The sequence below is a fragment of the Postia placenta genome, assembly GCF_002117355.1.
Source record: "Postia placenta MAD-698-R-SB12 unplaced genomic scaffold POSPLAscaffold_8, whole genome shotgun sequence".
NCBI classification, from domain to species: Eukaryota; Fungi; Basidiomycota; class Agaricomycetes; order Polyporales; family Adustoporiaceae; genus Rhodonia; species Rhodonia placenta.
In genome coordinates this window covers 654,105-665,380 of record NW_020169839.1, presented here as the reverse complement: position 1 = coordinate 665,380, position 11,276 = coordinate 654,105, and the positions used below count along the sequence as shown (strand labels likewise).

At 58.2% G+C, this 11,276-nt stretch overlaps 1 protein-coding gene across 1 annotated transcript; it reads left to right on the top strand.

The window, feature by feature from the left end:
• Positions 1-6,399: 6,399 nt before the first annotated feature.
• POSPLADRAFT_1145530 (hypothetical protein) lies at positions 6,400-8,158 on the top strand (the record flags this gene model as incomplete). The annotated part of the gene is made up of 3 exons (XM_024485813.1): positions 6,400-6,460; positions 7,202-7,208; positions 7,513-8,158. 3 exons carry the CDS (start codon positions 6,400-6,402, stop codon positions 8,156-8,158), a joined length of 714 nt encoding a protein of 237 aa, XP_024338283.1.
• Between the last annotated feature and the right edge of the window lie 3,118 nt (positions 8,159-11,276).

Sequence of the window (11,276 nt, the reverse complement as noted above, 5' to 3'; positions counted from 1 at the left end):
ACCTGCCTGATATGGACGCGTCGTTATCTACTGTACGATTAGATTAGATGGGGCGGCAGCGCACGGCACAGCTCGGGCTCCGCTGACACAGCTGCTCTGACTCACCGGCCCCCGGGGCCGCGTCGGCATGCTGCGCACAGACCAGCTGCGCACGGACCAACGTGCACAGCCTGCCCTAATCTCCCCATGTATATAAACCGGCCTCTGCTGCCCTAGGGACCTCAGTTTCGACCTCTTGTCCCTAGGTCAGTAAGCTCTCTTGTACTTACTTACCTTTCCTTACTAACTAATATACTCTTGTCCCTAGCCTTAGGTTTGAGCGTTGCTCACCATCGCTTCGGTAAGAATCAGTCGGACGCCCCCAGCCTTCAGGTCTTTCTCCCAGTCGCTTGACCTCAAGTCGCGACATTAGGTCGAAACTCCCCAAGCTGCCGGCGTCCTCTCGGGACTCCCCACACTCACTTTCCTTTCCCACAGGTCGGGTGGTGCACACCCCTACGATACCCTACGGTACATACGATAGGTAGGTAGCCTTACATACATCGCCACCCCTAGAGGAACGAACTCTTCAACACCTGCACTTCAGTGGGCGGTGTTTGTCCTCACGGACGCGTGGACTAGGTTCCTGCTGCATAATAGTCAAAAGCAGTACTGGGCCCCACGTGAACTGCGAACCTCAGGGTCTTCTCGGGCGCCGTAGCGTAGGCTAGTGTAGTACGGCCATTTTTAGTACGCGCACCTCCCCGTCCTCCCCCCATCCATCGTGGCTGCCTGCCAAGGCCAGATCCACGCCTTCGACTCCCAGGACCTCATCGACGTCTACATCCCAGACGGCCCTGAGACTGTCCTCTACCGTTGCGAGCAGCAGCCGTGCCCAAATCGGACACCCCGATCAATCGAGGAAGATTACCCTCGTTACAAGGCGATCCGACGAGCGCAACACCCGCTCGGACCCCGAAGCACCCTTGCATCTCAATCCGCCTCGCGGCACTCTCGCCCTGTCTCCCCCAGCTCCCGCCTCCCTCAAACTGTCGTCGCCGATCCAGGTCAAGCGCGAGGAGATCTCCCTCCAGACCCTGCGCCAGAGCCTGAGCCTGAGGAGGGTGAGAGTGAAGAAGGAGTCTCGGAGTCCGAGTCCGGGGATTCTACTGGGTCCGCCTCGCCGCCAGCGCTCACCCCCGCGTCAGCAGTCCCTGACGTACGTGACCCCGCCACCGAACTTCCTTCGGCGCCTTCACCGCCGACTCCGCCGAGAGGCCGCTCGAGCACTCGCTCCTCTCGAAGTTCGACCAGCGGAGGGCCACCACAGCCGCCTCCGCCCCCGCAACGTCCTCCGTCCCCCCCGACGCCGATAATGTCGTCCCCTGCCGCCGCCCCCGACAAGGAGACCTTGAAACTCCTCCTCCCGCTCCGCTACGATGGCAAGACCGTCATCGAATGCAACCGGTTCCTGTCCCAGTTGCGCATCTACTGGCTGGTCAACACGTCATTGACCACCATTGAACTCAAGGTGCAGGTCGCACTTAGCCTGCTCGATGGCGATGCCCGCGCCTGGGCCACTCCCTACTTTGCCCAGCTCGCATCGGTGCAGGTAGGAGTACAAGGGGCCACGACCCCATTCGCGAACGAAGCAGCCTTTGCCGCCGCCTTCAGGGCCCGCTTCGGAAATCTCGACGATGAGGCGGCAGCACAAGTAGAGCTGGCGAAGCTCTGCGCGGACAAGTCAGTCCGCGAAAAACGCACCGCTGCGGAGTTCTCCGCGCTGTTCAAGGGTCCGGCGGATCGCTCTGGGTATGGAGACCTGGAGCTACGCGACAAGTACCTGAGCGGCATCCCCTCCCGCGTCTACCGAAAAATCGAGCTCGAGACCTTCACCACGTGGCAAGCAGCTGAGAAGCGCGCCACTGAGGTCGAGCAGATCCTCGACATCAGCCGGGCCCGTCGGCCCGAGCTAAACAACTTCTTCTCGGCACGAGGTCGAGGACGCGGAGGGGCACATGGTGGTGCACCCTCGTCGCACGCAGCTTCGGCCAGCATCAATGCGGCCGTCGGAAAAGGCAACTTCCCCGGCACATGCTTCGGCTGTGGGAAGCAAGGGTACCGACGCTTCGAGTGCCCCAATTGTAAGGATAAGCCTTACACAAAACGCGCCGACGCGCGGGCTACGGTTGCCTCGGGCTCCACCCAGGCTGCGACAAGCGCCCCCATCACGACAACACCCTCGGCAAGTATAAGTGCCGCTTCAGCGAAATCCGAGCAATCGGAGCTGGCGGACTTAATGGCACAGGTGAAGTCGATGCGCGAGGAGCTCGAGCATTATCGGGCGATGAAGGAGGAGGGTTTTTGATCCGGTCCGCGCTTCGTGCCGCACGCGTCGGACCGCGTAATAATAATTTGTACAATGTATTGGCGACTGCGAATGTGTACGAGTTGGACCACGGGTCCCAGCATTTCCACATCCCGGTGCGCCTCCAAGGAAAAAGACGGCACAAGGACATAATCGCCATGGTGGACAGCGGAGCCACCACGAAGTTTATTAACAAGCGATTCATAGTAGAGAACAAGGTGCAGACGCGGAAGTTGAAGGAACCAATTCCGCTCTATAATATCGACGGCACCCTGAACAAAGACGGAAGCATCTCGGAAGTAGCAGTGCTACAGATGCAAATAGGAGAACACGTCGAGAAGATGGTGTTCACGGTCACGGACATTGGTCCGGAAGATGTGATCGTCGGGTTGGATTGGCTACGTGAGCACAACCCCGAAATAGATTGGGAGGAGGGCTCCCTCAAATTGTCGCGATGCCCTGAAACGTGCAGTGCCAGGAGAACTGGCCGAATGGAGCAAGCAGCGACTGCGCGTGATACGGGGGACAGGCCCACGGCGCGCAGGCGTTCGCCGAAATCCAAACGGTCGGTTATAGGTGCCTGCCGGAGTAAGGTACTCCCGGATTTCGAACCCGAAGAAGATCCGGTGGGGGTAGAGTGGGACGAGACCGATTTGATCGAAGCCTGGGAGCAAGGCATCACGCTTCCCGGTGCTCCTCAGCTGTTCGTCGCAGCAGGACATACGTACTCCCAGCTATTCGCTGAGGAGGAGATCAAAAAGAAGGTCGTCAAGACCGCCGAGGAGTCGGTACCTAAACAGTACCACGAGTTCCTGAATGTTTTCTCCAAGGAAGCATCAGAACGGCTGCCTGAAAGGAAGCCTTACGATCACGCAATTGAACTCGTACCCGGCTACTCGACGTTCCATTCGAAGGTGTACCCCCTGTCGAACAACAAACAAGAGGAACTGGACAAGTTCCTAAAAGAGCAGTTGGCGAAAGGCTACATACGGGAGTCGAAGTCACCCATCTCGTCCCCTTTCTTCTTCATCAAAAAGAAAGAGGGAACACTTCGACCTGTGCAGGACTACCGCCGGTTGAATGCGATCACTGTTAAAAACCGCTATCCTTTGCCGCTGATCGCCGAGATGGTAGATAAGCTCCGCGGTGCCACGCTCTTCACCAAGTTCGATGTCCGATGGGGATACAACAACGTCCGGATCAAGGCCGGTGACGAATGGAAGGCGGCTTTCGTGACTAACCGGGGGCTGTACGAACCCCTAGTGATGTTCTTCGGCCTCACCAACTCCCCCGCCACTTTCCAGGCAATGATGAATGAGATCTTCCACGATCTCATCGTCGGCGGCAAGATCCTTGTGTACCTGGACGATATACTCATCTTCTCCACCAATAAAGAGGAGCATGAGAAGGTCACACGCGAGGTTCTGCGCCGCCTTCAGGATAATGATCTATTCCTGAAGCCTGAGAAATGCGAATGGGACGTTCCCAAGGTCGACTATGTCGGCTATGTGTTCGGTGGCGATGAGGTAGCGATGGATCCCGCGAAGCTAAAAGGAATTAATGAGTGGCCGGTACCCCGGAACAAAAAGGATGTCCAGAAGTTCCGGGGGTTCTCCAATTTCTACCGCCGTTTCATTAAAGACTTCGCTAAGATCTCGCGACCACTCGACCGGCTCACAGGAAACGACCCATGGCATTGGGGCGAAGAGGAGCAGCACGCCTTCGACGAGCTCAAACGGCTCTTTGCGACGACTCCAGTCCTAGCACTGTACGACCCCAATCGGGAGACACGCATTGAGGTCGACGCCTCAGGATATGCCACTGGCGGCGTGTTGATGCAGAAGCAGGACGATGGCAAATGGCATCCCATTGCCTTCAGATCCCACCGGCACAGCGGAACTACGAGATCTACGATAAGGAGATGCTCGCGATCATTGAGGCGCTAGACGATTGGCGCCACTATCTCGAGGGGTTGCCCAATCAGTTCGAGATTGTAACCGATCATAAGAACCTCGAGTACTGGCGCACGTCGCAGCACCTCACGCGTCGTCAAGCGCGATGGTCACTGTTCCTGGCTCGCTTCGACTTCCGCATCACGCACAAGGCCGGGACGTCCAATGGAAAGGCTGATGCCCTGTCGCGACGATCAGATCACCAGATCGGCGATGAGGACGATAACACCGATCAGGTAGTTCTCAAGCCGGAGCGCTTCCGCATCGCCTCCGCCAGGCGCGGTCATGCCTCGGTGACGGCTGATCAGTCGCTTCTGAAGCGCATCAGGGAGTGTTCGGAGAAGGATCGGGAGGTGGCCGAGGCACTTGAAAAGGTGCAGGATCTCGGGCCACCCCGGCTGCAAAGGGGTTTTGAGGAATGGAATGCCGAACAAGGGCTTCTACTGTTCCGCGGGTGCGTGTACGTCCCAAAGAATGCAGAGCTCCGGCGGGATATTGTCAAGATCCACCACGACTCGCCGATCGCCGGTCATGGTGGTCGTGCCAAAACCCTGGAGCTCGTGTCGTGGAACTACTGGTGGCCTGGAATGTCCAAATTTGTCAATGAGTACGTAAGCACCTGCGACGTGTGCAACCGTACCAAGACATTCCCAGCCAAGCCCCAGGGTCCGCTGAAGCCGAACGAGATCCCCGAGCGCCCGTGGCAGATCATCACGACCGATATGATCGTCGGCTTGCCGAAGTCTGATGGGTTCGACTCGATCCTAGTTACCGCCGACCGCTTTACCAAGCAGGTCCACTTCTCGGCCTGTCATGAGACCCTGACGGCAGAAGGCGCGGCAGACCTGTACATCCGCGATGTGTTCAAGCATCATGGGGCCCCGGCCAAGGTCATCTCGGACCGAGGTCCCCAGTTCGCTTCGAAATATCTCCATGCGGTGTACAAGGGACTTGGGATCGAGCCGGCGCTGTCCACAGCGTTCCACCCTCAGACGGACGGCCAGACCGAGCGCTGGAATCAGGAAATCGAGCAGTACCTACGTGCTTTCACAAGCCACAGGCAGGATGATTGGGCGAAGCAGCTGCCACTCGCGGAGTTCGCACTGAACAACCGAGTTCACTCCGCAACTGGGCACTCTCCATTCTTCCTGCATCAGGGGTACAATCCTGAGATCCAAGTGCGGATCAATCCGATGTCTGCGATGCCTGCAGCCGCTGATCGGCTCAAAATCCTGAAGGAGATTCGCGACGATACGCGCTCTGCGCTCGAGCTGTCAGCTGAGCGTATGAAAGTGTACTACGATAAGCACGTGCAAGAGGCACCGGTCTTCGTGCCGGGGGACAAGGTCTGGCTTGACGCTCGGAACCTTAAGCTGAAACAGCCGAGCAAGAAGCTCAGTCCCAAGCGCCTTGGACCCTATGCCGTGCGGCGAAAGCTCGGAGACCTGGATTACGAATTAGTCCTGCCGAAATCGATGCCGGTACACCCGGTGTTCCATGTCTCCTTGCTCAGCAAGTACACGCGTAGTGATATCCCGGGCCGGGAGCCGGAGGAGCCGCCTGCGATCGAAGTTGAGGGCGACGAGGAGTACGAGGTTGAGCGGATCAAGGATTCAAGGATCTTCCGGCGTCAGCTGCAGTACCTCGTCAAGTGGAAGGGTTATGACGACTCGCACACGTCATGGGAACCGGCGCGCAATGTTGCCAATGCGCCGGCCCTCATAGCCGACTTCCACCGGAAGAACCCGAACGCCCCTCGCCGCCTCAATGCTGCGGTATTTGGTGGTCTCAACTTTCAGCCAATGCCTTCGCCGCTGACTGAAGCACGCTGCCGCTCCGGATGGGAGATGGGCAAGGGCGCCTCGCATGAGGTCATGCGCCATTGAGGGGGGGGTAATGTCACGAGTTGGTACGGCGTCTAGCCGTTTTTTAATTTTTCCTTTTCGCGGGCTCGAACCCGCAACCTCTGTACTACCTGCCTGATATGGACGCGTCGTTATCTACTGTACGATTAGATTAGATGGGGCGGCAGCGCACGGCACAGCTTGGGCTCCGCTGACACAGCCTCTCTGACTCACCGGCCCCCGGGGCCGCGTCGGCATGCTGCGCACAGACCAGCTGCGCACGGACCAACGTGCACAGCCTGCCCTAATCTCCCCATGTATATAAACCGGCCTCTGCTGCCCTAGGGACCTCAGTTTCGACCTCTTGTCCCTAGGTCAGTAAGCTCTCTTGTACTTACTTACCTTTCCTTACTAACTAATATACTCTTGTCCCTAGCCTTAGGTTTGAGCGTTGCTCACCATCGCTTCGGTAAGAATCAGTCGGACGCCCCCAGCCTTCAGGTCTTTCTCCCAGTCGCTTGACCTCAAGTCGCGACACGTGGACTAGGTTCGTGCTGCATACTAGCCAAAAGCAGTACTGGGCCCCACGTGAACTGCGAACCCTAGTGTCTCCTTGGGCGCCGTAGGTGTAAGCTAGTATAGCACGGCCTTTGTAGTACGCGCACCTCCCCGTCCTTCCCCCATCCATCGTGGCTGCCTGTCAAGGCCAGGTTCACGCATTCGACTCTCAGGATCTCATTGACGTCTACCTCCCAGACGGCCCTGAGACTGTCATCTACCGTTGCGAGCAGTCGCCATGCCCCAACCGGACACCCCGATCGATTGTGGAGGATTACCCTTGCTATAAGGCAATCAGACGGGCTCAACACCCACTTGGCCCCCGCAGCACCCTTGCATCTCGATCCGCCTCGAGGCACTCTCGCCCTGTCTCCCCTACCTCCCGCCTTCCCCAAACTGTCGCCGAGTCCAGTTAAGCACGAGGAGATCTCCCTCCAGACCCTGCGCCAGAGCCTGAGCCTGATGAGGGTGAGAGTGAAGAAGGAGTCTCGGAGTCCGAGTCTGCGGGTCCTGCTCGGCCCACCTCGCCGACAGCGGTTGCCCCCGCGTCAGCAGTCCCTGACGTACGTGACCCCCCCACCGAACTTTCTTCGGCACCTTCACCGCCGACTCCACTGAGAGGCCGCTCGAGCACTCGCTTCTCTCAAAGTTCGACCAGCGAAGGGCCACCACAGCCGCCTCCGCCCCCGCAGCGTCCTCTGTCCCCCCCGACGCTGATAATGTCCTCTCCCTCAACCGCCCCTGACAAGGAGACCCTGAAGCTCCTCCTCCCACTCCGATACGATAGCAAGACCATCATTGAATGCGACAGGTTCCTGTCGCAACTACGCATCTATTGGCTGGTCAACACGTCGCTGACCACCATTGAACTCAAGGTGCAAGTTGCAATGAGCCTGCTTGATGGCGATGCCCGCGCCTGGGCCACTCCATACTTCGCCCAACTCGCATCGGTACAGATGGGAGTACAAGGGGTCACAACCCCCTTCAGGAACAAAGCGGCCTTTACCGCTGCCTTCAAGGCCCGCTTCGGAAATCTCGACGACAAGGTGGCAGCGCAAGTAGAGCTAGCAAAGCTCTGCGCGGACAAATCAGTCCGTGAAAAACGCACCGCTGCGGAGTTCTCCGCGCTATTCAAGGGTCCGGCTGATCGCTCTGGGTATGGGGACCTAGAGCTACGCGACAAGTACCTGAGCGGCATCCCCTCCCGCGTGTACCGAAAGATCGAGCTCGAGACCTTCACCACGTGGCAAGAAGCTGAAAAGCGCGCCACCGAGGTCGAGCAGATCCTTAACATCAGCCGGGCCCATCGGCCCGAGCTGAACAACTTCTTCTCAGCCCGGGGTCGAGGATGTGGTGGGGCACGTGGTGGTGCACCCACACATTGTTGCGACTTAGGGTCAAGCGACAGGGGAAAACTGTCACGAGTTGGTACGGCGCCTAGCCGTTTTTTTCCTTGAAGTCGGACTGGAATGTGAAAGTGTTGGGACCCCTGGTCCAATTCATACACCATTGCAGTTGACAATACATGATACTTGTTACAGGAAGATGCTCGTGGCCCGATGCGTGCGGCACGAAGCGCGGACCGGATTAAAAACCCTCCTCCTTCATTGCCCGATAATGCTCGAGCTCCTCGCGCATCGACTTCACCTGTGCCATTAAGTCTGCCAGCTCCAATTGCTCGGATTTCGCTGAAGCGGCACTTATACTTGCTGAGGGTGTTGTCATGATGGGGGCGCTTGTCGCTGCCTGGGTGGAGCCCGAGGCAACCGTAGCCCGCGCGTCGGCGCGTTTCGTGTAAGGTTTGTCCTTACAATTGGGGCACTTGAAACATCGGTACCCTTGCTTCCCACAGCCGAAGCATGTGCCGGGGAAGTTTCCTTTTCCGACGGCCGCATTGATGCTGGCCGAAGCTGCGTGTGACTGGGGTGCACCACCACGTGCCCCACCGCGTCCTCGACCTTGGGCCGAGAAGAAGTTATTTAGTTCGGGCTGACGGGCCCGGCTGATGTCGAGAATCTGCTCGACCTCAGTGGCGCGCTTCTCAGCTGCTTGCCACATGGTGAAGGTCTCGAGCTCAATTTTCCGGTAGACGCGGGAGGGGATGCCGCTCAGGTACTTGTTGCGTAGCTCCAGGTCCCCATACCCAGAGCGATCCGCCAGACCCTTGAACAGCGCGGAGAACTCCGTGGCGGTGCGTTTTTCACGGACCGACTTGTCTGCGCAGAGCTTCGCCAGCTCTACTTGTGCTGCCGCCTCGTTGTCGAGATTTCCGAAGCGGGCCCTGAAGGCGGTGGCAAAGGCCGCTTCATTCGCGAATGGGGTCATGGCCCCTTGTGCTCCTATTGTCACGAGTTGACACGGCGTCTAGCCGTTTTTAATTTTTTCCTTTTTGCGGGCTCGAACCCGCGACCTCTGTACTACTTGCCTGATACGGACACATCATATCTACTGTACAATTAGATTAGATAGGACGGCAGTGCGCGGCACAGCTCGGGCTCCGCTGACACAGCCTCTCTGACTCACCGGCCCCCGGGGCCACGTCGGCATGCTGCGCACGGACCAGCTGCGCACGGACCAACGTGCACAGCCTGCCCTTATCTCCCCATGTATATAAGCCGGCCTCTGCTGCCCTAGGGACCTCAGTTTCGACCTCTTGTCCCTAGGTCAGTAAGCATCCCTTGTATCTTTTCTTACCTAACTAACTAATATATTAACTTGTCCCTAGCCTTAGGTTTGAGCCTCGCTCACCATCGCTTCGGTGAGAACCAGTCGGACGCCCCTCGCTTCTAGGTATTCCCCTGTCGCTTGACCTCAAGTTGCGACACCTATCTGCACCGACACGAGCTGGGCGAAGTAGGGAGTGGCCCAGGCACGGGCGTCTCCATCGAGCAGGCTAAGCGCGACCTGCACCTTGAGTTTGATGGTGGTCAACGACGTGTTGATCAACCAGTAGATGCGCAGCTGCGACAAGAACCGGTTGCATTCGATGACAGTCTTGCCATCGTAGCGGAGCGGGAGGAGGAGCTTCAACGTCTCCTTATCAGGGACGGCAGCGGGAGAGGACATTATCGGCAATGAGGGGGACGAAGGACTGCCCGCAGGCAAAGGCGACTGTTGTGACTGTCCGCCGGACGAACTTCTCGAGGAACGAGTGCTTGAGCGGCCTCGCGGCGGCGACGGTGGTGAAGTCGGTTGAGGAAGCCCAGAGGCGGGGTAACGTAGGACAGGGACTGAAGTCGAGGCGGTGACCGCTGACGACAAGCTGGCCCAAGAATGCGGTGGAGTGTCGCAGGGCTCGGTCTTGGGAGGCCTTTCCAACCGCGGCCCCAGGGAGGACTGGGGGATCGCTTGAGGGGTCGCTGAAGGCTATGCGACTGCCTCAGTTCCTTGAGGGAGATGGGGATCTCCTCGCGCTTGACCTGTACTGGCAACAGGTTGGGGGATACGGGTGCCTGGCGAGGCAGGTCGGGATGGGACGGGAGTGACATGGCGAGATGTGGATCTTGAGGTGCCAGCGTATCGGAGTGCAGGGCCGCTGGGGTGCTGGACTCGTCGGATTGGTACGTAGCGCCCTTCGTTGGTAGTGATGGACCATGGGGTTCAATTAGGGCACGGTTGTCGATCACAGATGAAGAAAGGGGCTAGGTTGCCGTTGCGGTCTGGGTCGTCACGAGAGACGTCGACCTGCTCCTGGGTGTTGAAGGTGTGCTCTAGTCATGTCACGAGTTGGCACGGCATCTAGCCGTTTTTTAATTTTTTCCTTTTTGCGGGCTCGAACCCGCGACCTCTGTACTACATACCCGATATGGACGCGTCACTATCTACTGTATGATTAGATTAGATGGGGCGGCAGCGCACGGCACAGCTCGGGCTCCGCTGACACAGCCGCTCTGACTCACCGGCCCCCGGGGCCGCGTCGGCATGCTGTGCACGGACCAGCTACACACGGACCAGTGCGCACAGCCTCCCCTAAACATCCCCTGTATATAAGCCGGCCTCTGCTGCCCTAGGGACCTCAGTTTCGACCTCTTGTCCCTAGGTCAGTAAGCCTTCAGTTGTATTCCTTTCTTACCTTACTAACTAATGCATTTACTTGTCCCTAGCCTTAGGTTCGAGCCTAGCTCACCATCGCTTCGGTAAGAACCAGTCAAATGCCCCCAGCTTTTAGGTTTTCTCCTGTCGCTCGACCCCAAGTCGCGACATTAGGTCGAAACTCCCCATAGCTGCCGGCGTTCCCTCGAGACCCCCACAACTCACATTCACTTCCTATAGGTTGGGTGGTGCGCACCCTTACTGTACCCTACGATACCTAGATAGCGTACTATACATCGCCACCACTTAGGGGACGAACTCTTCAGTACCTGCACTTCAGTGGGCGGTACTTGTCCTCACGGACGCGTGGCTTAGGTTCCTGCTGCATACTAGCCAAAAGCAGTACTGGGCCCCACCTGAACTGCGAACCCTAGTGTTACCTCAGGCGCCGTAGGTGTAAGCTAGCTAGCACGGCCTTTCGTAGCACGCGCACCTCCCCTTCCTCCCCCCATCAACGTGGCTGATGAATTCTTCGACTGCTCT